General features: G+C 41.7%; 1 protein-coding gene across 3 annotated transcripts in view; it reads right to left on the bottom strand.

The window, feature by feature from the left end:
• TMEM178A (transmembrane protein 178A) overlaps positions 1-27,235 on the bottom strand; it is a 48,380-nt gene that overhangs the window by 13,082 nt on the left and 8,063 nt on the right. For all 3 annotated transcript variants that reach the window (XM_061211166.1, XM_061211167.1, XM_061211168.1), the window contains exon 2: positions 995-1,108. In XM_061211166.1, coding sequence (XP_061067149.1) covers positions 995-1,108 — 114 coding nt within the window. The remainder of the gene's footprint in view (positions 1-994; positions 1,109-27,235) is intronic.

Genomic DNA, 27,235 nt, shown 5'->3' with positions numbered 1-27,235 from the left:
AAGATCAGCCAGCAAGAAATAATTTTCAGGAAGTCATACTATTCAGAAATAAACCACATTTTAGCCAATGACTTTCCAAGTCCTAAATTTGCCAATCATAATATTTATAATATTATACCACTGCTGTGGGCAATATCTTAAGAGCTTCCATTTACGTGTTTGAGATTCAAAATAGAGCCGTTTGATCTGTAGAGAGACTTGACTTTACAAAATGAAACTCTACTTGGCTTCCTGTAGTGACGTTGGTCACCAAACAAGATCACTTAAGTCCTTGAGTTGATTGCATTGGAAATGACAATGTCAACCTCTGATTAGGGTAAACAGTAAAAAGGATTAGGCCTAGTTTTTTGCTTTCCTGAATTATCTATCCCTAGGCAACATGAATCGACAGTTTTCAGGTAAATATCAGTCCTCTTTGGTGTCACACTGCACAATCCTTTCTACAGTTTCACATTTTCCTGACAGTAAAAAAGATAGTTCCTGCCATCGGGATGTGGAGATAACAGACACCTTCTGAGAAAATTACAACATACACTCATAAAGATATTTTAGCAGAAATACCAAGGTCTGAAATAGACACAGTAACTAAAATGAATATTGGATAAAGAAAACTAAAATAACACACCTAAGGTATAGTCTCCTTGGTTGACTAAGACAAGCACCAGATCAGGGCCTTGTACCGCATGGCTTGGTAAAGAATGCACTCAGGAGGTGGCTTGTATACCGATGCCACCAGGACAGACACGCTCACTGCAATGTCTCACAAAGCCCCATGCCTGACTCTGACACATCTGATCTGCAAACAAGTTGTGACCATGGCACAGTGAAATGACTCTCTGAGTCTCTGACCAAGTCGGATGGGGCCCAGAGGCCCACGTAGGATCAGCACAGCATCTTTCAGTCCAAATCTGAAAGGGCTGGTGGGAATGCTTTTTGTTCAGAAAGACACCATTTCCTCTCTGACCCTCTCTGACCCTTTCCCAGAAATACTCACGAAGCAGGTGCCATTCATCTTGCTGAATTGTCTTGGTCAAATTGAAAGGAATGTTTCGTAAGCGTATCGGCTGAGAAAAGTGGTACTTGATAGCTGTACATCGCTGTGCAATACCTTGAAAGAAATAAGAAATGTGATTTACTAGTCTGTGCATTTGTAATAGAATTCTGGAAACTGAAGGCAGGATAATGCATCCTAAACTGGGTTGAAGGGGCAGGGGATAGGAATCTCTTGATTACTCTCATTAATAGAGACAAGTCAGAGTAGTAAAGACCCAAAACATGAAATAATTTTTTAAATCATGTTTCATTTTTGAATGTATTAAATTTGATAAGAATCTAAACTCCCCTAATTGTTTTTTCAATGTTGAATTTGTATTAACTAAACACAAAACTCCTCAAGGAGAAATGGCCTAAAAGTATACAGATGATTGGGAGAAATCAGCTTGGAATTTTAACACAGATAAATTTCACGCATCCAAATTTGATCCAACCTCAAACTCTCAAATGGGCTGAATCAAAAAGTATATCAGGAAGTGTGTTATTTGGAAACCAGAAGACACTTTTCAATAGAGAGCCTTCTACGTGGTGGTTTAAATAGTGATTAGGTCTCCAGACAGCCCACAAGAGCCTAAGTAGCCCTACAGCAGCTGATATAATTCCTTAATACACATTTTACTGATCTGAATTCTAGGGTCTAAGAGAACGGGTAATATTAAAAGTAGAAAGGAGAAAGAAATTTTTTTCCTCCCTTTTCTGGTTGTATGCACAATATTTTGAAATGGGCAAGTACCCACTGCTTTATCTAGTATCTTCTCCTATCTTCCCTCTCAATCCATGCTTTTATTGCATAAATTAACACAGGCCTATTTTTCCCCTAAAGTCTTCTGAATCCCATGAAAGTATCTATCTTCCTGTCAAATTAAAACAAAACAAAACTTCCTTCTTTCCTTGTAAATCACCTTGGCCAGCTGTTTGGATAAATGCAATCTGATTAGATTAATTTTAAAAGAGCTGTGAGTAAATGTTAATCCTTTAACTCCAGCAGCTGTTAAAAAATATTCTCATAGATGCAAATAAATCTCTAATTGGTGGAATTTGAGTACATGTAATTAATAAAGTGAAATTTTTAAGAAATCAGGCATTGAAAGGGGAGATTAGTATTTGAGCACAGTTAACATCATGAGCCACTTAGTCCCTGATGTGAAGGCACCTACAGGATCATCTCCCTTGTTTCTCAATCATCAGTATGCATAAGAATCACCTGGGAAGCTAGTTTAAAATGTAGACTCCTGGACCCAACCCAAGATATTCTGACTCAAAAGATTTGGGATGGAGCCAGGAACCTGACTTTTAACAAAACATCCCAAGTAATGCTGATGCAGGCAGCTGAGAAACACTACCCAAGACTATCTCTGCTTTTTTGGAAGCTTTTTTTTTTTCCTTATGAAACCACAGATTCTCTAAAAGCTCACAGCTCTTTTTATTTTTCTCTTTGTTTTTTCAACATAGGCCCCTGGCAGTGGTTGTGAGGTCTAAGGCATATAAGTTCGGTGTTTACATATAAGTTATGTGTTTATAAGTCAGAAAATGCCTGTGCTTACAAAGAGCAAATGATCTGGTCTGAGAATAATAAAAGATAACAGGCTGCATTAATAGCTCTCATTTGTGTTTTTCAAAACTGTCATTCCACTTGATACTCATCCTCAGGCTAACCTTGAGGCTCTGTGTAAGCAGGAAGTGAAGGCTAAAGTAGAGTTGAACACATGCCCCAACACACACACAGAGCCCATTGGCAAAAACTGGGGGACTTATTGGTTCCAGGCAGTTAAGAACACTTCTGTCCAATCATTAGCTTCCCACTAAGCTAGCCAAGCAGAGACTTCAGGGCCCACACATGACAAAGGATACAGACTTTACAGAATTAGTTCAGTAGAGTCACTAAAGGAACAAACAACAACACAAAAACAGTAAAAAACCCTGAGGAGGAGGGAGAATCTAATTTCCAGAGTTGCTATATTATTTTAAATGTCCAGTTTCAATTAAAAAGTATAAAACATATACAGAAAAAGGCTCCTACATAGAAGAAAAATGTCAGTCCATAGAAACTGTCACTGAAGAAGCCCAGACATTGGATTTACCTAACCAAGACTTTCCGGGCGGCATGTGGAATCTTAGTTCACCGACCAGGGATCGAACCTGCACCCCCTGCAGTGGAAGCACGGAGCCTCAACTACGGACCACCAGGGAAGTCCCTACCCAAGACTTTATATCAACTGTTTTAAATATGTTCAAAGGACTAAAGGAAACCATGTCCAAGGAACTAAAGACAAGTGTGAGAATGATGTCTCACCAAATAGAGAATATCAGTAAAGTGATGGAAAGTATGAAAAGAGACAGAAAAAAAACCAAATAGAAATTCTGAAGTTGAAAAGTATAATAATGGAAATTTAAAAATTTACTAGAGGGGCTCAACAAAATTTTGAGCAGGCAGAAAAAAGAATCAGCAAACTTGAAGATAGATCAATTGAGATTATCCAGTCTGAGGAGTATAATGGGAGTCCCAAAAAGGAGGAAAGGGAAAAGGGAGCAAAAAGAATATTTGAAGAAACAGTTGTCAAAAACTTCCTAAATTTGATGAAAAACATGAATCTACACATCTAAGAAGTTTGATGAAGTACAAATAGGATAAACTCAAAGGGATCCATACCCAGACTGTTGAAAGCCAAAGATAGAGAATCTTGAAAATGGCAAGAAAAAAAGTAATGTATCATGTATAAGAGCTCCTCAGAAGATTAGACACTGATTTCTCATCAGAAAACATGGAGGTCAAAGGGAATGGAATGACATATTCAAAGCACTGAAAGAAAGATTATCAACCAAGAATTCTATATGCAGCAAAGCTATCCTTCAGAAATGAAGGGAAAATGAAGACATTTCCAGTTAAACAAAAACTGAGAGAATGTGTCACTAGCAGACCTACCCTACAAGAAATACTAAAGGGAGTCCTTCAGGCTGAATGAAAGGACAGTAACTGAATCCACATGAAGAAACAAAGAACATTTGTAATGTTACAACACAGGTAAACATAAATGGACTAAAATATAAATAGACCAAACACTCCAACCAAAAGCAGATATTGGCATTATAGACAAAACAACATGATCCAACTATGTGATGTCCACTAGAGACACACTTTAGATTAAAAGACACGAGTAGGTTGGAAGCAAAAGGATGGAAAAAGATATACCATGAAAACAGTCACCAAAAGAGACGGAATAGCTATACTAACATCAGACAAAATAGACTTTAAGACCAAAATTGTTATTAGAGACAAAGAAAGACATTTTATAGTGATAAAAAGGTCAATCCACTAAGAAGATATAACAACTATAAACATATTTTATCCACTTACCAACAAAGCCCCAAAATACTTGAAAAAACTGACAGAATTAAAGGAAGAAATAGACAATTCAACAATAATAGTTGGAGACTTCAGTACTCCACTTTCAATAACGGTGGAACAACTAGATAGAAGGTCAACAAGGAAACAGAAGATTTGAACAACACTATAAACCAACTAGACAAAACAGACATCCATAGACCACTCCACCAAACAGCAGAATATACATAATTTTCAAGTGCAAATAGAACACTCTCCAGCATACCCCATATTTTAGGCAATAAAACAAATCTCAATAAATTTAAAAGAAAGTCATACAAAGTATGTTCTCTGACCACAATACAATGAAATTAGAAATCAATAACAGAAGGAAATTTTGGAAATTCAGAAAATTGTGGAAATTAAGTAACACACTTCTAAACAACCAATGCGTCAAAAAGAAATCACAAGGGAAATTTAAAAACACTTCGAGATTAATGAAAACAAAATCACAATATATGAAAATTTATAGGATGCAGCTAGAGCAGTGCTTACCGGGAAATTTATACCTGCAAATGCCTACATTAAAAGAGAAAGTCTCAAATCAATAGCCTAACTTTCCACCTGAAGAAATTAAAAAGAGAAGAACAAACTAAACCCAAAGCAGAAGGAGAGAGATTACATAATTAGAGTGGAAATAAATGAAGTAGGGACTAGAAAAATAAGGAAAATTAAAAAAACAAAACTTGGTTCTTTGAAAACATTAATAAAATTGACAAATCTTTATCTAGACCATTTACGATAAAGAGAGAAGACTCAAGTTACTAAAATCAGGAATGAAACAGAAGACATTACTAACCGTCTTACAGAAATAAAAAGTGGTATAAGAAAATACTGTTAAAAAATTATATGCCAACAAATTAGATAATACAGATTAAATGAGAACTTCCTAGAAAGACACAAATTACCAAGACTGACTCAAGAAGAAATAGAACATTTAAACAGATCTATATCAAGTAAAGAGAATGAGTTAGTAATTAACTTAGTAAAAAAATTCCCACAAAGAAAAGTCCAGGACCAGGGAGCTTCACTGGTGAATTTTACCAAATGTTTAAAGACGAATTAACAATGTTTCATAAACTCTTCAAAAAAACCAAAACCAAAAACAAAAACATAAGAGGAGGGAACAATTCCCAAATCACTGTATGAGGCCAGTATTGCCCTGATACAAAAAACAAAGGTAACACAAGAAAAGAATATTACAAAATATTTCTTATGAATATGTATTCGGAAGTCCTCAACAAAGTACTAGCAAAGTGAATTCAGCAACATATAAAAAGGATTGTACATCACGACCAAATGGGATTTATGCCAGGAATGTAAGGTTGGTTCAACATATGAAGATGAATTAATGTAATATACCTTATCGATAGAATAAAGCACAGAAATCACCTCATAGATGCCAAAAAAAAAAAAAAAAAGCATTTGACAAAATCCATTTGATACTCACCAAAATCCCCTATGAGCTAGATATGAAATAGGTATTATTAGCTCCATTAGGCAGGTAGAAAAATCTGAAGCTCAGAGAGGTTAAGTAACTAGCCCAAGGCCACAGTGCAAGGCAATAACCAAGCTTTTAACATATATGGTGTTACCCAAACTTTGTATAATGCTCACTCAGGAAAGTTAGAAGTCCCTACGCTTTTAGAAATGCATCTTAATTCTGTGGGTAGTGAGAACTGCAGCTTTTTTTTATTTCATGGAAAGGCATTTTATTTTAAACATAGCAGGGTGTACATGTCAGTCCCAAACTCCCAATCTATCCCTCTCCCCTCACCCTTCCCCTCTGGTAACCATAAGTTTGAGAACCGCAGTTAGTAAATGAACTGTCAGTTTGAAGTGAAAAACAAATTTTTTCAGTTTAGTACAAACATATGCTCTTTTGGAAACAAAGCTGATACCTAACTGAGCCTTCTGTTTGTATATTATCCATACCTTTCAACACACATTATTTGGAGACTGGATTGGCTCGTGGCTGACTTAGTGGCTTCATCCTTGCTGCATCTCACGGAAGCTACTTAATGCTAGAGACAGGGTTTGGATTGGGGAGAAATTCTCCTCTCGGACTCAGCGGGGCTGGCCTTCCACCAACTCCTGTGCTAGGGAAATATGTGGTCCCTTGACATCATTGCTAACACTCTCAGAGCCCATCTCCTCCTCCGCCCCTTGCTGGGAACAGGCGTGATCCCAGTGGACAGAGAGAGTAGCAGAAAGGAGGCGGGCGGCCGGCCAGCCCAGTGCTCTCCTGCTCCCCCAGGAGAGGGCCACACGTGTGCCAGGAATGAGGTAAGCAGTGCACACATCACCAAATTACATTTCCTTCCCCAGTAGGCTCCCACGTTAAATTTAAACTGCCAAGAACTTGAAATGAGAAGAAAAAGGAAGTGGGAAGAGTGACAAGGTCTGGATTGGAGAGTAACAAGCAGTAACCCAAAGGTCCCAAAGCCTGGGAGTGTGGTAGGGAACCCAGAGCTTCTCTCTTGTGTTTGCAAGAAAATGCTCTACAGCCCTGGTGCTCTACTCCCTTGGAAGATGATTAGAGACTTCAGGCAGAAATGGAAGAGAAAGATGGAGTAAAGGACAGATCAGCAGTAGTGTCAGAGGCCTGCCATTAGCTCTTTTATTTCCTTACTCTTAAACACTTGTTCCACTGTTAAAGCAGAAAGTCAAACAGATTCGAAGAGTAAAGTATATTATTAAGTTTTGGCTTCCTACAGCACACATGTAAAACTGACAAAATGAAACTTGACAAAACTCACACCAGAAAAGACCTCTAGTTGCTTAATTTGCCAAAGACAAATTAAGTCCTTTTGGTAAAAAGACGAGTATACATATATACATAGACGGTGGTAAAGACAGAAATGCCATGCGATATGTTGAAGAGTGATACTGTGAAAATCCACAAGGAGGCATTAGATGCAAATGTTTTCAAAGCCATGCATGCAAACTTTGAAATGAACTGGCTTTCCGGGTTTAGAGAGCAATGAATCTGGCTCTCTGAAAAGGAACACAAAAAGCATGAGCTCATAGCACCAGATGGCATCTCACAATGGGGGGAAAGAGACACGCAGGGGGTTGAAAAGAACAACTTGTGGTCTATATTTAGTGATTAATTAGCTTTTTAAAGGGCCAAGTAGAGCCACTTTAACGATGATATAAATCATAGAATAAAGATATATAAAATATGCTGCACAGGGGTTAAAAATGGGGCTTAGGGGCTGGTGAATTTCTGTTGTTTCTGATGCTTAGAGAAAGGAATCAAATTCTAAGCTAAGTTACAGAAACTCACACTCTAGGTTAAATGAGGGAGAAAAGTGAGAAACAGCAGAAGATGCTGTCAAAAGTCATTAGAGTCAATCAACGATGAGGCAGTATATGCAGTGGCTAAAGGCTTTGAGGTCAGTCAGACTCGGATTTGACTCCCAGCTGTGTGACTTTTGGTAAATTACCTTACCTCTCTGAGCCTTGGTTCCCTCATCTGTAAAAGAGGGGGAATAACGGCAGATACGTTATGGAGTTATTGTGAGGAAAGAAAGAGACATCGCACAGGATGTGGCCCACTCTAAGGCTCAATAAATGTCAGCACTGGATTATGAGTTACCTCTCGGCATCTGCCCACGCTCACCAACAGACCAATCAGACGCACTAGGAGTCTGAACCCTAAATGAGCATCGCAGATCAACCAAGTACACAGAGAGATAAACAGACACGTGAAACAGCTGCCTGAACAACGGTCTAACCAGTGGCTCTCATGTTTCCTCTCCATTCTCACCACTTCCCAAGACTCCTAAAGAGTCTTCACTTCACTCCTAAACAGTTGGCTAACTGGGCTCTTTGCCACTGTCTCCCCATTTTCCATCCCACCCTGCATGCCACTCTTAGATAAACCTGCTGTGTGAAGACCTGGGGCCTCTGGAGCCTCAGTGGCCCATCTGTAATGCAGAACGTGAAAACCTTTAAGATTTTTGTTATATCCACCTGCCTTTCACAGTATCATGAGCGTAATATGTTTCTTTAAATTGATAACTATAAGTGGGACACAGCTTTACTTGCCATCATGTAACGTTGTATTTATTTTAGAATTATGTGTTTATTTAAAAATAAGGTGCCTGGCAAAAGGTAGGTGCTACATAATTGTATATTGAATAGCTTTAACGCTGTGCCAATGTACCAACTTCCACACTTAGGCAAACAGGAGATGAGAAAATTTCTGGTGGTCCCTGAGAGCAATAAGCCTGGGGTTTTCATCCTCCAGCTCTGTTTTGCCCCATCGAGAACATACCATCAGCTTCCCCCGAATCAAGCCCAGGCTACGGGCCCCTATCATCTATCCCTGCCCCCCAGCTCACTTACACTTACATGTGACTGGTCCCCAGGGGCTCCCCCCACCCCTCCCAGACGTGTCCCCTGGCAGTGTCATGCCCATTCCTTCCCATACCTACAGCCTTCACCTTAGAATGATCTGCAACCTACTAAGCCCTCCAGGCCTACAGCCTTCATTCAGAAAGTCTTCCCCACGCATGCAGCCCATGCAGCTCCCCCCGTTCTCTGGCTTTATTTTGATTTTAGAGGCTGAGCCACACAATCTGGCTCTAGTTACTCAGTCTTCGTTATTTCCTAATAGGTCAGCAAGTCTGCCTCCCCCTGAATGTCCCAAGTTCCTCAATAGTCGAGGCTGTGACTTCTTTCTGGATCCGTGACGTTTAAGAGGTTGCTGACAACTACAGTGTAATTGATGCTTTAGGTCCTCTAGCAGATGAAAGTGTCGGTGAACAGTCTGCATTGTTTCCTAAAACATTTCAAAGGCAACTTGGAATTCCATAACTAGCCCATGGGCAGAAAAATGAAGAACTCTTTGCTCTGCCTGTGCACATCCCAATTTAAAAGGAAAGATCAACTGTGGGCTCACAGGGCAGGGTGGCTACCAGGTCCTTGTCCCTGAGATTTAATTTCCGAGGGAATCAGGGGCTAAACAGACAAAAGAAAAGGTTTTCCTCATCACCTCCTTGAATGAGTATGAACAGCCCTCACTTAGATCAATAAACTAAGTACAGTAAGCTTAGTAGCTTAAAGCTGACTTTTAAGCCCGAAATGACCAAAACCAGTCCTGAAGGGCAAACCCATCATGAAGTCTCCAGAACTGAAAGGAGAAAGATATAAAATCAGTAAATCTAGAGTGTTGACGTCCAGTAGAAATAGAATGCAAGTCACATATATAATTTTAAATTTTCTTATAGTCACACTACAAAAATAAACAGGTGGCATTAATTTTAATATATTTTAACATGCAATCAAGATTTTGAAAATTATTAATGAGGTATTTGACACGCTTTTTTTCACACCAAGTCTTTGAAACCCAGTGTTGGTTTTCCCCTTACGGCACATCTCCTCTTGGATGTGTCTCATTTCAAGCTCTCAGTAGTCTCACGTGGCTGGTGGCTTCTGTACTGGAGAGAGGAGATTTCCAGATGAAGGTGAATAAGGCTCCAATTAAAGCAAAAGCAACTAAGAGCAAGAGGGTTTGATACCGCAAGTGTCTGAAAGGTGCGAATGTTATTCTTTGCTTAGATTCTTTCTCCACAACATACTAGCATGTTCTGCTATAATTACTTCTTATTATTCATGGAGAATCAACTTCTTAGAAGCATAGAATTATATTTGTGTTCACTCTATACTCTCTTCGGAGCAAGACAGCATGGATTGGCATTCTGGTTTCACCGCTCACTAGCTGTGTGCCTTTGGCTAGTTCTTTAACCTCTCTGGGCATCAGTTTCCTCAGTTGTAATATACAGACAGTGATAGCCCATCTATCTCATAGGCGGATTAAATATACAATACTTACATAATATAATACTTATATAATACTATTAGTGTAAGCTTCCATTATTATTATTATTATCACTACTACTACTATTACTGTTACTACTTCTGCTACTGCTACTTTATTTACCTGAACAAACCCAGACAACTGGACTATTCCTTAAAGGCAAGACTGAAGTGAGTTCCTTGAACTGTAAACACATGATCTCTAGGGGCCAAAGAGGGAAGGTTCAATGCCAAGTCTGAGGGATTCAACCTATTGCAGAAAGAGTGAACATCATCACAGGAAGTTTTTTTTAAAGAAAGTAACAGTGGAGAAAACCAGATATAACTATTCAAGCAGGCCTGATCCTGTACAAAGGTGGAAATTCTCACTGGGTTACGGTAGTGGATGATGACTGGTTTGCTGAATTAAAATTTAAATTTCCTTTAATTTAGTTATGTTGCTGTGTCTACAATAAAAACTAATACAATACTTAAAACTTTCAAGCCAGGGATTCTCAGTTTCTCAGAACCATCATGGCATACAGTCAGTGATGTATCTGGTGGGTTGGGGATTTACGATTAGAGGCTGAAGAGAGGAAGTGATTCTATGTGGCTTAATGCGGGATTTCAGCCCAGCTGGGTACTCTATGCCTCTCTCTCCCTCCCCATTCTCTTATCCTCCCCTGCACCTTCTCTCTCGAGCAGGAGACCAGAGAATCGAAATGTGGAGACAGGTCCTGGCCTCTTTTTTCCATCTCAGAGTTGCCAATGTGGGAAAGGGGGACACGATCATGCCATTGGAGAGAAGGCAGACACAGCAATAACCGACACCCCATCCCATGCCTTGTGCCCTGAGCCCCATCTCATGTGAAACCAAATACAGCCATCGACTCAGCGGATGCAGAAGTCTCACACACTGTGGTATCTTCCCTCCCACAGGGGATACCGTGTTACAGGGACAGGCCAACAGTCACTTCTAGTTACTCTTGCTCTGGTCACAACATGCTGACCTCAGAGAGATCAATAAAGTCTGGACAAAAGCTGTCTTAATAGCACCTGGGTCTCAAGCTGTTGTTAATAAACACTTGAAGTTAAAATCTCCTGGATTCAGGGAGACATCCAAATAGTCAGTGTGGGAAGCAAACCTAAGCTGTCTTCCCTCTCCCGTCCTCGTGACTTTTTCAATTCGTGTGAATATGAATGAATACATACATATTTTTTAATCGGAAGGTTAAACATTTACACTCTAAATATTGGGAGAAACTTGGGAATATGGGGCTTTTTGTGCATTTAACATGTGCGTATAAGAAGCAGCATGCAAGAGTGCAAATTAGAATATTGGCTTTGGAACCAGCTGTGTGATTTAGAACAATACACTGGACCACTCTGAGCCTCCATTTCCTCATCTGTAACGTAGAGGTAATAAAACCTCACAGAATTGTCATGAGGATCAAATGAGATAACATACATCGAGTGTCCTAACACTGCCACGCCCATAGTTGATGCTTAATAAAGGACAGTGTCTATCCACCCCTTCCCCTCCCATCCCCCTTCATAAGCAGGACCAGTGAAGCATGAGTCCTGACCTGAAGGACAGCAGTAATTTTGTCCTCATCTTCAGCATTGGCGAAAAATTTAGTGGCCAAGTGTCAGTCACTACCTTTTGCCAACAACAGTCAATCACCTCACCCTTTATTCTTTCTTTCACTTACACATCTGTCCAACAAACATTTATTCAGCAAGTGCCTTTTAGACGGAGGACCTACTTTCTGAATCTAGAATATGGTTCCACAAAAACTGAAAACTAACAAAGTGCAACTAAACAACAACTCTGAAATGGGGAGGGGGGATGGAGGGAAGGATGGAGGGACAGAGAGGGAGGGAGAGAGAGAGAGAGGGAGAAAGCTATCTCCCACCTGCCTCACGATGACCTATAAATACTGATGCCTTTAGCAATTTCCCAAGTACTCAGAAAAGAGCAGCTTACTGAAGAAAGGCTGCCCACTTTAGAGTGTGTTGGCAGTGTCCCAGGGCAAATGATCCTTAAAAACAATGCACTCTTGGCCCCTTCCAGGTGCCTTGATAGAATCCTTCAAACTGAGCTACACTTTCAAAAGTTTGTTTCCTTCATGAAGGTAAGTCCTGGATCGAGCTGAATTGACTAATTGCTACTGTACCTGGAGATGAGGAAAGCAACGTCTGGTAGAGCTCATTTATGAAAATATAGACAAGGGCAATAGCTTTGCTCAGACTGTGGAAAAATTTAAACATATTTGCTGCCGTGAACAATGTTCTTGTATCCTCTTCACCAGATGAGCTGCTGGATTTATGCTGGGAGGTGTCACAGATACAGATCAAGATAAATGGAAACTAGGAGCCCCTTTAAAGCCAGCCTTCAGGATCCAAAGGGAAAGCCTATTCTATTGCTGGATCACTGATAGAATTGTACTCCTGGGCTTTGACAGATGATTGAAATCAACTTCCAAAAACAATACAAACTGTTTTTAAATGGTATTTTCAACTTTTTCTAAGTAATGATCAAGGCTAAGCAATGATTAAGCAAAACTGACAAGTTTGAACTTCACTCCCTTTTACTATCGATACTTCAGTCCACCCTCTCATAGTTCGGTGGCCTGGTGGGTGCCACAGACAAGAAGCAAAGGAGCAATAAAATCTCCAGATTGGATGAATTATCAAGGATTCACTCCAACAAGAGCTGAGGATGGCACTCAACACCTTCCAGTGCAAGAACCTTACAGCAGAAGAAGCCAAATCTCAAAGCCATTTGCAGCAGCAGCAGGAAGATGACAGTCAGGACAGGACCGTTGTTTCTAGCAGCTTTTACACTATTTCCCATGTGTTCCGGCTCCTGCAACAGCTCCAGGCATCTCTAAATCAGGACATAAATCTGCAGTCAGATAAGCACACTTTTGAGACCCCCAGAATTGCTTTAGTGTAGTTATAGGAAAAGGATAATCATGCTCATATTTATTATACAGGCTGTGATGCTGTATTGAAAGTGCCTTCTTACGCATCCTTGTTAGTTACATAAGACAGATATCCTGTCCCTTTTACAAATAAGGCACTCACCAAGGCCCATAGCTAAAGAGTGATGATGATAATTTACCGAGGACTTGCTATGTGCCAGGTTCTATGCCGAGAGCTTTACCCACATTTCCCCCATGAGATAGGTTCTATTTTACAGAGGAGGAAATGGAGGCTCAGATAGGTTAAATAATCTGCCTGAAATCCCACAGCTAACAAGTGCCAGAGCTGGCACTGAATTTGCATCTGCTTCCAAAACCAGTTCTTAGATATCTTAACAGACTTTGTCAGATGAGAGTCACTATGACCACATCTGATCATGCCTAATTAGTCCTCTTAAGTGAACAAGGACAGAGCAGGCAGGCACGGATTGATGCGTGGCATTGCTTTTCTCGTAATATTCATTTGTGTATTTCCATCCCCTTTGCTCTCACACTGCCCTCTACCCACAAGGAAGCACAAACAAAGACTGGAGGAAACCACTGTCCAAAGTGCTGCAGGCAAAGACTTCTTTCCCTGCTTGCCGAGCAGGTTTTCAGGTGCCTAAACCCCTGACCGAGGCAGAGGAAAAACAAAAGAGGCACAGGAGTGGCTGGGAAGACAGAGGAAGGTGTGGGAATCACGTGACGGGAAGGAGGGCCATTTGGGGCAGAGATTCCACCCCAGAGACCCGGACCCACATAGGTCCCAAATTGGGGGAGCGGTGTTGGGATTCAATACCTAAAGCGAGGATTGGAGGGGTAAACCTCCTCGTTGGCCAAGTGGAACCCACCTCCGAAGGGAATCTCTGTTGGAGGGAAGGCGGAGAGGGCCCACCCCACAGATGCACACTCCAAACTGAAGTCCCCATCCTTTCTTCTACCAGAACTACCCACCTACCCACATAGTTCAAGCAGCCAAGATAACCGTCGGGTGCTTGAGCCTGAAACACAAATGTACCTCTGGTCCAGTTCCAGTGACAGCATGAAGGAGAGCTTTAATTCTCTTTCTGTTTTCCACCTGTGCTTATCACACCTAGTCGTCACAAGTCCTTGTCTGAGGATGAGGACAGGACGAGATAACTTGCATATAGTCCAGAGCTGTACCTTATTTACTTCAGTGCTCACTGCACCTTATAACGCACACGCGGGTGCGCGTGCCCACACACACACACACACACACACACACCACATTTCAGCCCACATCTCATCCAAACATGCCCACGAAATGTTTCCGACCCTAATTTTACATCAAGCAGCATGAATGGCATAGACAACTGGGCAGGAAAAAAAAAAAAGTGCCAATAGGCAGTTTTGCTAAGCATCACTTCAATCAGCTATTTGAGGATACGGTGCTAAGAACCCAGGAAGCAGGCAGAGTCGATCAGAATCACAAAAATTGCAGGTTAACCCCCAGCCCCCATTCATCCGGTTGGGTCAGCAGCCAGGCAATGAGCTTCTCCTCTGGTCCCCAGGCGGTCCCCCGGCCCTGTGCTCAGGGAGGCCTCTCCTCCAGCTGCCAGCTCAGCCCGGAGCGATAGCCCATTAGCATTCCTATCACTCCCCTCAACCCAAGGGGAAAAACTTCCAGCTGCCTCGCACTTAAGCATCACCCTCAGCACCGTAAGCCTGAGCCTGTGCATAACTGACGAGGAATATGTTGATAAGGAGTGGGACTGTTCCAAGTTTCTGAAGGATAACTAGGTAATTAAAAGAAAAACCTAATTTAAGAAAATACGGAAGAAATGTTTTAAAACTCTCTGGCTGCATCCTTTATGGATTATTCTCTCTTACAGAGACTTCTGTTTTGCCTTTGTCTGGTTTTCAAAGCCTGCGGCTAGATCACCGGTGTTCCAGGGCATCCACAGCCCCCAGCCTCCTCTGGGGGTAACTTTAAAAGCCCCGGACTGGAAGCAGAAAGGCCACCTCCGTTGCCCTGCAGGGCTCAGAAGCACCTGAGTCTGCTCAGGTCTGAGCACCTGGCGACTTCTTCCTCGGGATTTAGCACTGTGCCCTACGAGGACCCTGGTACCCTGGCCAACAGCTGCCCCCACTTCTATCGGGCAAATGCAACAGGACTCAGAGAACACCACGAATTCCCGGGAGCACCAATGTGCAGAGGTAAAATCAGCCCCTGCAGGGCTCCCTGCTTCTGGCCGCACCGCTTCTCTGCCTGGCTGGTTTAAGGCCATACAACGAGCCAGCCAGCTGCCCAAATGCATCCTGAGACACGCAAACGAACACCTGGGGCTCCACCACCGCACACCAGGAGGTCTGTCACCTCCCGATAGACAGCCTGGAACAGCATGTTCTTCATTCCACACAGCCCCCTCTCCTCGAGGTTGATTAACATTAAATTACGGCCCCACCCCCTGCTACCTTCATGAAAATCTCTGAGTCTGAGTTAAAATGAGGCTGATAATGTTGATTTCATAGGCTATTCCAAGAACTATCGGAGATCACCTCTAATCCATGCCTCTGGCATTGCCCCACTTGGTGACTTGGGACGGACCTGGTCTCATCTAGCTTGATTTGTTGATAGCTTTTCTAACGTCAGCTCCTGGACCTTGTGATTTTCCCCCAAGCCAATCCTACCTATAAATGAAAACGAACACAAGTCTCCCCCTCAGAGAGCTTAAAGTCTAGTGAAGGACGGTGGCATTATTGAAATAATAGCACAGACAGATGCCAAATCACAACTCTGACATAAGAGAGAAGCACACAGTGCTCGGAGAGCACAGAAGAGGGTGGCTGAGTGCTGAGGGAAAGGGGGAGGCCGTCCAAGAAGGCTGAGGTCCCAAGTATCAGCAGGATTATCCTCGTGGAACCGAAGGAAGGGCACGTATGAGGGCTTTGAAGAGGAAGGCCTGCGAGACTGGGCTGAGGAGGTATCAGGGAAGATGGCGCTGGAGAAGAGGATGGGGGCTAGATCGCGGAGAGCCTGAACGTGGATCGAGACTTGGCCTCCATTGTGAGCCTCGGTGGAAGCCACCCCAGATTGCAAAAGACCGGAATCAATGATCAGAATTGATTTTTTAAAACAAACCGGCCAGAAAACACTTCCTTCTTGCCCTAGCATGGAGAATGCACTGGAGGGGGCCCAGAGTCAGTTGAGTGAAGGAGATCCAAGCAGGTCACTACAGAACTGTCCAGAGAAACAGGTTCCCGACGAGGGAAAGGCAGAGAAGGCCTCCTGCAGGGAAGAGGGAAAGGCAGAGAAGGCCTCCTGCAGGGAACCTTAAAACGGAGCCAGAGACAGCCAGGTCACAGGGGTGGTGGCATTAGAGGCAGGAGTGCGCATCCCAGATGGAAGAAGAGCAAAAGGGAAGGTGCAGAGGTAAGGAGTGTTCGGTGCTGTGTGAGATAGAGCGTGATGAGAAGCAAAGAGCTAAGAGGAGAGGTTGGCAGAGACCAGGCAGGAAAAGCTCCTTCCCCCACACAGCGAGGCCTCATCCAGCACGTAATCAGGAGCTGCAGAAGGATTTAAGCAGGGAAGTGATAGGATCAAGTTTTATTTCCGGGAGATGATTCCGTCAGGTAGACAAAAAAGGATGTGAGGAGAGAGCCGAGTAGGAGAGATTAGTTAGCTAGAAGGCGATGCACCCACATATTAAAATACTTTGCAGATATTAAAAATGATTAAAATTGGAAAATTCTTGTGGCTCAATGCTGGATACAAAGCAGTATATATCATATTATAGAAACATGTCTTTGTACATATATTTGCATAAAGACTGGATGAAAAGAAATCAAACTTTGAACAGGATTATATAACTAAGTTGGCGGGCTACAGTTGATTTTTGTTTTCTTCTTTGCAGTTTTCTGCAGTTTCTATAATGAGCGTGTGTTTATGAAAGTTCATAATTAGAAAGAAAGATGTAAACTACATGGAGGCAGCATGAATGGTCCTATCAAACTGATAGCAACAATTTACATTTCAAGAGTGTGTGATATTTAGTGACCCTAAATCTTAAGCCACAAGATAAACATCATTCTCTCTGTGTTCACAGAGAAAAAAATGAAAAACAGGGAAGCAAAATGATTCATTTAACATGACACAAAGGGCTAGAGGCAGAAGCAGATAGGAACTAGGTAGATGCATGTACTCTTGACCTGGTTCAATTCTTTTTTGCTGAGAAATTATTTTAACAGAACAGGTCATGCACAGTCCAATAATTAAGATAGCCAAAATAATTAGAACCAGCCCAACAGACTGCATGATTATCAGCCCAAATCAATAAAGAAGAAGTCAAAGCCGTGGATAAATAAGGCCTCAGGCTACACTGCTACAAGGACTGTAATTCCAGAATCCTGAGAGCGATTATGACAGTATTTTTCTAGAAGTCAGGAGGGGCCAGCCTTAGAAGGGAAGAAAGCAGATGTTGCTTCCACACTGTACCCATCCTCATCCTTCCCGATGGTGTTAAAAGAGAGGAAAATTCTAGCATAAGTGGGACACAACGGTGGCTCACTTAACTCCCATGCCAAAATGGGTGGCACAGTCCTGTTTCTCTAATTACCGATCGTCTTCTGGCTTTTCCCCACACCCCCAGGAGTTACATAAACACAATCCTGGATGAAGCCACAGCTACATATATTGGACCCTCCTGGCTTCCTCCTGCCCAGGAGGAGCTCCTATCCCCCTCTTGGGCAGGGGAGCTGTAGTCCCAGGATAGCACCAGTCCTGACTGCTTTTCTCCCATGAGTGCCCAGAAAACACAGCAAAGAGAGCCCCATGGGAGACTGGCCCATGTGACATTCATTCATTCATTCATTCATTCATTCATTCATAAACTTCAGGAAAGCTTAGAGAAACCCAGTGGTATTTTTTTAATATGGCTCCTACAGCCTAAAATAACATTCTTGGCTTTGCTGGGTGGGAGAGGGGAGATCATGGGGAGGGAGGATGGAGGAGGTAGGAGGCTGCCCCAAATTGCCAAGCTTGCAGATTAAAGAAGTGCAAATTAGTCAGTGTCCAAGTTTATGCTGAAATGGATGACACTGTATTTTGCAAGCTAATAAAGCGGCATGTACAAGTAAATACACAGAAATGAATAACCAATTTACATTTTCTTAAGCTACCCCGCAAGTGGTCCCGAGGATCAAAAGAATAACAATTAACCAGAAGTTCAGCATCCATGGGTCCTAATTCAACATTGCCACTGCCAATCCCCCTGTATCTGCTTCATCTAAAGAAGGCAGTAATGGGCTGTCATGGTGGAGAATGGCTGCAAGCCAAGGCTGTGAACAGGATGACCTTGTGGGACGCCCTACAAATGAGACTTGGCCCTGCCTGTCAATCACCTGGACACTGTCACAGATCCGCACACCTGCCCTCTTGTTGACACTCTTCTATTTCCGAGCCCTCTTGTAGTCCCTTGGGCTATGTCATTCCTGCCCAGCTCTCATCCTTATTTTCTCCCCTAGGAAGGATGGTCACAAACATTACATCATTCCATAAATAGGAAGAGCCAGACACCTCGATACCGTACTTATCCAAGGGCCGCTGACTGCGACACAGAACACCCCAAAGGCCTCAGGCAGTGACCTGAGGAAGTCCCCAAATCTTCACTCTCAGGGGTGGCTCCTGAAACCTCACCTGGTGACTATTTGCCCTAACTTCAGACCTAATTCCAGCTTGCTTCATCTATGACCCCCTGTTCCTAGCCCACTAGAAGCAGCAAAGTGGAATACAAAAAGGGGCAGCTCGAGACAGACAACGGAAACAGAAAGAAGTGATATTTAGAAAAGCAGCAAGCACACACACACACACACAAAAATCAGAACCTCACAATCATTTTTGTGTAAAGGACGGTGTGCTGCGTCATTTGGTTCTGAGGCACACAGTTCTACACACCTCTGTATTCCCCAAGGGGACCTGGCTATTACATCATAGTTCATAGCAACAGCCTTGAGTCATTCAGCAAAAGTTAAATTTAGTGCTCTCTGTTTCAGAAAGCAGAGATGTGCATAATGCATTGAATAATATATCCATCCAGTCAGATAAAAACAAGTTTTTGAGGCACAGAAAGGTAGGTTTTGGCTCTCTGGAAAACTCACCCTTTCCTTCCTGATGCTCTAAATAAATCATAAAAGCTAATAATCTGGAAAACTCTTTGAAATCATGAAGTTCAACTTTAAAAATGAGAAGCTGAGATCTAGAGAGGTTTAAATGACTTGCCAAGGTCCCACGGGTGGCAGAAAAGCCAGGACCAGGACCACAGCTCCCAGTTCCCAGGGTTGCTCATCCCCCACCCCCCGCCCCCTCCACGGGGCCACCTTCCCCTCCGTATACAAGCAGTAATTAACAGCAGCCCCAATGTTATTCTCCTCAATCACGTATGCTTAGTCAGAGAACGTGTCTCCTTTTTCTCTTTGTAAAACCCGCTTTGGGTTATGAGGAAGGAATCTGCTGTGTACATTTAAAGTGCTTTTTCTCATGAATTCCATGAATATCACACTCCTCGTCATATGGCTTCTACAGAGTAATTTCAGTTCCCTAGTTCATAATCTCCCACAGACTTTGTAAGACTCTTCCTAGTGTTACTGTTTGTAAAAGGAAACAAACAAAATTCCAAAAGAATGAAGAGACTTTCTAAGAATCAAGAGACCAAAGTTAAGACGGTTATGGGATGACTCTCATTCTCCATGGGGTTGCCTCTCCCCTATCTTCCCCATCACCATTCAGTGCAGTGTCGTTAACCTGTTTTGAACAGGTTCTTTTTTTCTTCCTCTTAGATAAACTTCGAAGTCTTCCAAATGACCAAAATGCTTATGATGGGGCAAAGGTGAGGTAGTACACTTGCTACCTTGGACCATATCCACCCTTGTCTTCTGGAACTCACACTCTCTCTCAATAAGAATCAGCCTGACCGTGATGGGGATGATACAGATGATTGTCTCGTCTACCTCATCTCTGCTCTGTGTGGAAGGATTTAAGTAAAAACTGGTCCAACCAAGCATCAGAAGTAGAGCAGCAGATCTGCCATTATAATCATTGCCATGGATGCCTAAAGAGGTTTACCTGGGCATATCCTTTCATCTACATAAAGGAAAACATTGGGGGTCAAGGAAAGTCATATCATGTTCAAATTTTTTGAATAGGGCTTTCAGTGAAATTAACTATTATGCCAATTACAACGTGTGGCAAGCCACCTAAAATATCATCTGAGGGGAAAAAAGAAACAAGCGAATAATCAAGATTCATAGTATGAATTAAAGTGGTCAAATATAACTTCCAGGTATTTAACACAGCGGATTATTAAATTCAGAAAGCATATATCTAAAACTTTTGAACAAAATGAATCGTAATAGATAATTGTGGATTTCTATTTAACTTCACGTGGCTTATGAGTGTTAAATACTCTCATGAAGCAAAAAAGGAATAAACCTAGGATTTTTTTACCTGTAGTAACAAAAAGAAAGTATATGATTTTTTTTCTTCCATCAAAATCTCTCGAACTTCTTCAAAAAAATTAAAAATGAGCAAGTAAGGCAAAATTTAAATTATACGATGCAATTTTCTAAAGGGTACTCCTTTTTTGCTCTCTATTATGAACTCTAACTTCAGTTTCTAAAACCAGATATAACTTATTATTACCAATTCCCTGTGAAATTATCTAACAAGGAAAAAATTATACAGTTCAGTCCTTCCAACCAAATGGCAAACATTGCTCCTACAGAAGAGAATTCCTGGAACAATATAGAAAGTCCTGTTTTCTCCTTTGAAACCCTCAGGAAATGAAAAAGAAAATTAGCAATAAGAAAGCATGTCACATTCAAAAGAGCAAAGGAAAGGCATGTGGGTGAACAACTGAAAAGAGAGAAAGGCTCTCAGATTTGGACTGTCCTAACACTTAACCTGCTTCTAGGGAGAACCGACCTTTTTCTATCCTTACACTTTGTGGAGTTAATTAAGCTGCTGTTTGCTGGGCATCCTATAATTACAGCCAGTTAATGCTGCAAGAGACCCAGCAGGTTACACTGATCCAACCTCTGTACGTACAAATGAGAAAATGAAGATCTGCAGAGGTGAGGTGACTTGCTCAAGGTCACATAGCTAGTTAATAGCAGAGGGAAGAAGATGCCCCAAATCTCTGCCTGCTGTCACCTCAATAACCTTCAAAATAAACTTGCTGAAGGGGAGATCATTTCAGCACACCAGAAAAGCCACCAGTCTCTTGGAGAGCTATCTCAGCTTGAAGAGTCCGAAGAGCACACTTGAACCCCAGATGCTCCTCCAGGCTTTCTTTCAGCATACAGAAGCCTCCCTCTTAAGACGTCTGACACAGTATCAGAATAGCTCAGTAAAGAGCCTGACGAAGGGCAGCCACCAAGAGTTTTTCAGAGATTCATTCTAGCTACTGTGCTTTCTGGTGAAAGGAAGTATGTAACTGGACTTGCAACAGTTTTACTGAAAAACAGAATATTTACTAAGTCAAAACTGTAGAAGAAAATACTTAGAATAAACCTAGGAAAACACTACCCATCTATTGAGTTCCTAGTATCTAAAAACCACCCAGCTAGGTCCTGTGAGAGAACAAAGGAACAGTTCCTTGAAGGTAGGGACTTCCAATGGGGTATAAGCAGAAAGACAAGAAAATCGCAATAATAATGTAACCCTTTTGTTAAGGATTAAGAACATTTTATGAGGCAAATCCTCCATAAAAAGCACCCTGTTAGTTTTACGCTGATTTCTGGAATACTTTCAATATAAAAGCCACCATAAACGCTTCTTTTTTTACATATACTACTACTACTGCTTTTTTTTAATGCCAATTACTTCATCTTCTTTGAGTTAATTATTAGTGTCCTAGTCTCTGAAAGATTAGACTAAGTCTCTCTTCTCCTTGTCCTTGAATTGAACGAGAAACTCTGGAGTGGGTGAAAAAGAATGGACCAGATATGACGGTGATTTGCATCAATCCAGTGGAATTTTTTCAACAGCTATTCTATGGGAAGATCGCCATGTGCCAGATACTAAGCTGGGTGGCATCCATCCCCAACCTTAAGGTAGGGGGTAAAATGGACAAGGAAATAAACCACAATACAATGTAGGAAGTACTATAATAGTACAAAGCACACTGGGGTCCCAACTAATAAAGCAATTAATTCTGCAGGTAATGAGAGGCTAAGGGGAGAGTCAAGGAAGTCTAGAGAGGAAATAACAATGGCACTAGGAAGCTTTCAAGGAAGAGCGACCAGATGGACAAGAGAAGGTGACATTTCAGGCAGAGGAAACAAGTTCCACAATGACACTGAGTGAAGGGAACATGTATTGAGGGAAAAGCAAATGGTCTGGTGGAGCCTGACCCTAGATTTCATGGAGAAGTGTCTGGCTACACAACCAGAAAGGGAATTGGAGCCACATGGCAAAGGCTTTTTTATGACCTTCGAAGAAGTTTAGACTTGTAGATGTGGACAGTGCAAAACCATCAGAGATTTTGGTTTTGGTTTTGTTTTGATCACATTTTTTAAAGTGTGTAATTCCTCGTCCTTTAGTATGTTGTACAACCATCCTCACTATCTGTCTCCAGAACATAGGTATCAACCCAAAAGAAAATCCTATACCCATGAAGTGGTCACTCCACACTCCTCCTTCCTTGTTTTCTGTCTCTATGGATTGGCTTATTCTGGATATTTCATATAAATGGAACCATACAATACTTTGCCTTTTGTGTCTGGCTTGTTTCACTGAGCATAGTGTTTTCACGGTTCATCCGTGTTGTGGCATGTATCAGTACATCGTTCCTTTTTATAGCTGAGTAATGTTCCATTATATAGACTTAGCACATTTTGTTTATCCATTCATCAACTCATGGACATTTGGGTTGTATCCACCTTTTGGCTATTATGAACAGTGCTGCTATGAACATTCATGTATAAGTTTTTGTTTGAGTCCCTATTTTCCATTCTAGGATATATTCCATTCTAGGGTATATTCCTAGGAGTGGAACTGCTGGATCATTGAGTCAGTCTATTTTTAACTTATTGGGGAATCCATCAGACCGTGATTTTTAATCAAAGGAAAGACATGATAAGATTTTATTTTAGAAAGATAAACCTGATAGATATTTAAAGAAACAAGATCCCAGAGAGCTGGTTCCCCAAAGATCCACCAAATAGTTGTTCATTTGCTCCTTCCTGCTTTCCTCTCTTTCTTGCCTCCTCACTTGCTTTTTTTCTTTTTGAACCTACAAATTGGCATGCAATCTGGTGGTCCAAATATATGTCCTCCCACATACCTTGTGGCTCTGCACCATCTTTCGAGGCTTCTATGCTAACACCCTGCTAGCTCAGCCCATCTGCAATAGTTCAGATTGTTTTCTTGCTTTGTAATTCCTGCTCTAAAGAGGTATCAAGCTTTAATAAATAGGCCTCTCGGTTTCAAATGAGAGGTCCAAGAAGAGCACAGCAATTCCACCAGGAAAGGTGAAGTGCCCTGGAGTGGTTTGACTTGAACATTCCTGCCGAGATGCCTGAGCTTCATCAGAATACACTCTCCCTCCATCCCACTGCTCCAAACACAGGATCATATGTTGCTAAATAACCACCTCCGCAGGTGGCCTTCCAGGTGTGTAACAACACTGACCTCGTCAATACAATGTGTATTAAATTGATAACAACTGCACTATCAGATCTTGGAGTACATCAAAATCCCCTAAAATGCACAGTTTTGAACATTTTACATCCCATTTTTTAAAGTGCAATTATGAATAGGCCTCCTTAAAAACAACCATGCAGTCCCTGGGGTACCAGAGGTTAAAGAGTCCCTAACAGCTCTTCGGCAAGCAAAGCACAGGGCTTTCAGGGTGCTTCGATATGCCAAGGAAGAAGAGCAAAACATGCCGCCCCCAAATATGCCACTTTGACATAAGAATTATTTTGAGCTGAAGCAATCGAGAAGAAGCAGATACAAGAAAAGCTTTCTGCCCTTCTCCTAAAAGCAGGGCATAAATTTATAAAGGTGCCCCCTCCTTCTTCTCTGTACCAGGAAGGATAGAAGTGAATTACCGGAGAGAAGTCTAGACCTTTATCAGCCAGAGATGGTACCAGAGGAATCTACATAATGATCCTTGCTAATACTAGCCCTGATCTACCATTAGTTTCTCCTTATATTTGCCTTCCCACAATTTGTCAGCCCTAGAAACTCAAAGTCCTTTTCCTTTGTCTTATCACTTCCCTAAAAATGTATTGTTCTTAAAAATAAATAAATAAAAAATAAATTAAAAAAAATGTATTGTTCTTTCGTTAAGATGCCATATAAACCCAAGTTCTAACCACCACTTTGAGTTACCCATCTCTGAGGGCTCCATATGCATGACGCACGTTAATAACTTGTTTTTCTCTTGTTAATCTGTCTTTTATCAGTCAATTTATAGGACCCAACCTGAGAATTTAGGAATATAGTGGAAAAAGAGGTTTTTCCTCCCATATTCCCGTGAGGGCAGGATGTGGGGAGAGAGAATACGGTAAATCTGAAAGCGCTGGCAAGAAATCGGGGTTCTCCTCTCAGTCCTGTTCTCCCTATGGAATGATCACAGGTAGGACGGGACTGACATTTGGACTTTCCGGCTGTGGACACAACAGCCATGTCTCCTGAGCTACAGTAGCCAGACTTTGTTCAGGTGTCAGGCAGGCAAGTGCTTCCTGGGGAGACTGAACCCTTAGCCACTGTCAGGGGAAGCTTGATTGGTCTAAGGGAATCACCATAATCCCATTCTACTCGCCAAGGATTGGTTTAGGAATGGTCATGTGACATAATTCTAACCAATGAGGCCTGTGGGAAATCTTCTGGGCGACTTCTGGGACATTACACTCATTTTAAGAACGGTTTAGGAAAAAGAGGCATGGCCTCTCTCTCCTGCTTTATTAGCCTTTGAACTATTGCTATGTGATGAAGTGACTGACACTTCTGCTGACGACCAGTAAGAGACAAGCCTGAAGGCAAAATCGCCCCTGTTGCGACAACTAAAGCCCAACAGAATTCAATCTTTAATTAACCAGCCTAGGTACAGGCTTCCTCCAGAGTTCTTGTTATGGGAGATGATACACTTTCCTTGTAGGTTAAGCCATTTTTATTTGGGTTTTCTACTATTCGGCACTAAAAGATCCTTAAATGATAAACCCACTTATGTGAGTGGATGAATGTTTATCAAGCACTTTATTAATTGCATTTAAAAAAATTAGACTGACAACCCAAATTATAATGTTTCACACCTGACCTTTTCAGGAATAAAAACAACTCCGGAAAGCTACATATATGGGAGAATACTTAGCCAGGGGGGAAAAAAATTAGGTCTGCCATTTTAACCTGCACATAGAACTGGATGAGTGCTAAAACAAGAACTGTGTGATAATTTAGGAAATAAAACCATGCTCTCGAAAATACCCATGCCACAAATTTCCGAAATGAAAATCTGGGGCATATTAGTAAGAAGCATCAATTTCTCCCATGGCATAATCAAATATGACTGCAGAATCATCTTGTATGTGTGGTTTACTGAATAGTGAGCTACTCTGTTTAATGCCTTTCAGGGGCTCTCAGACAGATTTATTTCAAGAACTCTGTCACACTTGGAGGGCAAACAAAACTGTGACCTTTTATGATTTCTCCTGTCATTTTTTTTTTTAACTTTCTCAAATCAGGTATGTTGGGACCTGTTCATAAGGCTAACAAGTAATGAGTTATTAATACAGCTCCCAATTTCCAAATCAGTGGTGGTGCCTGGGGACGACTTTGGGAGACTGGAGTACGCATGCTCAGAGTGTCCACCAGCTCCCTGTACCAGCCTCACCCCTGAAAAATACACAGCCTGGATAAAGCCCCCACTCCCACAGCCAATCAGATGGCTGTCTCTAAGCCTCCTCTATACAAGATCAAAGGGCCTCCCCTGTCCAAAAGCTAGACTCCGTTTTATAAATTAAAACTGATCGAGATTATGCTGATAACAACATGCCCTCCCTCACAGGCATTCTGAAAACACGTGCTCAGAGAGAAAAGGAGGGAGTCAGAGCTGGTATGCTAGGAATTGCATGTAATTGACAGAAGTTTGTAGCGCACATGAAAATCCTCTATCACGGCATCACAGTAAAAAAAATTGGGTGAGGATCATGGCTCAAAGTTTCTTTCAACTCTGTGAATCTTTGATTCTACATGTGCTTACCCATTTTCCTCCAACCAATTTGAGTTTCTTTCAGAAAGAAAAGGTAACACTTGAGGAAAAAAGGAAAGAATACATGACTTTGAGGCTTCTTCAGCAGACATCTTCTGGCTGGATTTTATCTTTTACTACTGAATAGTAAACAGTTTCCTTGTGCCCTTTTTGTTTTGTTTGTTTCAAACACCTGAACAGAAAGACAGTATTTTTCAGTCACTGTGGCTTCTCCTGCCACTCTAGTTCAGCCTAGCTTTTTATTTTTCTAGCATTTGTTCGCTTTAGCTTCTTTCAACCAACACTTCCATTGTCTGAACACCAAACAAACTCTCCCTAAAATATGTTAGATGCTAAGGATTAAATCACCTGGAATAAGTGATTAAGTATCAGCAGCAAAAAACAAACATACTGAGCTTCAATTGGCCCAGACTCACTTATTATCATTGGCCATTGTATTTTTAGTTTCTTCCCCCCCTACAGTTTATCTTCTGCTAGGTCAAACTGTCTCTCTGATGATGAGTTCCGTAATTTTTCAAACCCATGACCAGTGATCGATTCTGTTGCTTTTCAGGATAACCTCCTTGAGTACCATTTAACAGGATGCCCATGCTGAAAAATTCCATGACAACTGTAAACATGACTGTAAGCAGTTTTCAAAATTGTGAGAACATAAGAAATGGCATTCGAACTCAAATTAACCAACAGCCCCATCCGCCTGCTCAGACCCTCTTCCTCGCTACTCTGGGGGTCCTTCGAGAAAGCACAACCTCACGGGGCAAGGAGGATACCGCACCCATGTTTTTCACTGAGCAGCC

This window comes from Eubalaena glacialis, chromosome 14 (assembly GCF_028564815.1).
Source record: "Eubalaena glacialis isolate mEubGla1 chromosome 14, mEubGla1.1.hap2.+ XY, whole genome shotgun sequence".
NCBI lineage: Eukaryota > Metazoa > Chordata > Mammalia > Artiodactyla > Balaenidae > Eubalaena > Eubalaena glacialis.
Note: the sequence above shows the minus strand (reverse complement) of the source record. Positions and strands in the feature narration are given on the sequence as shown.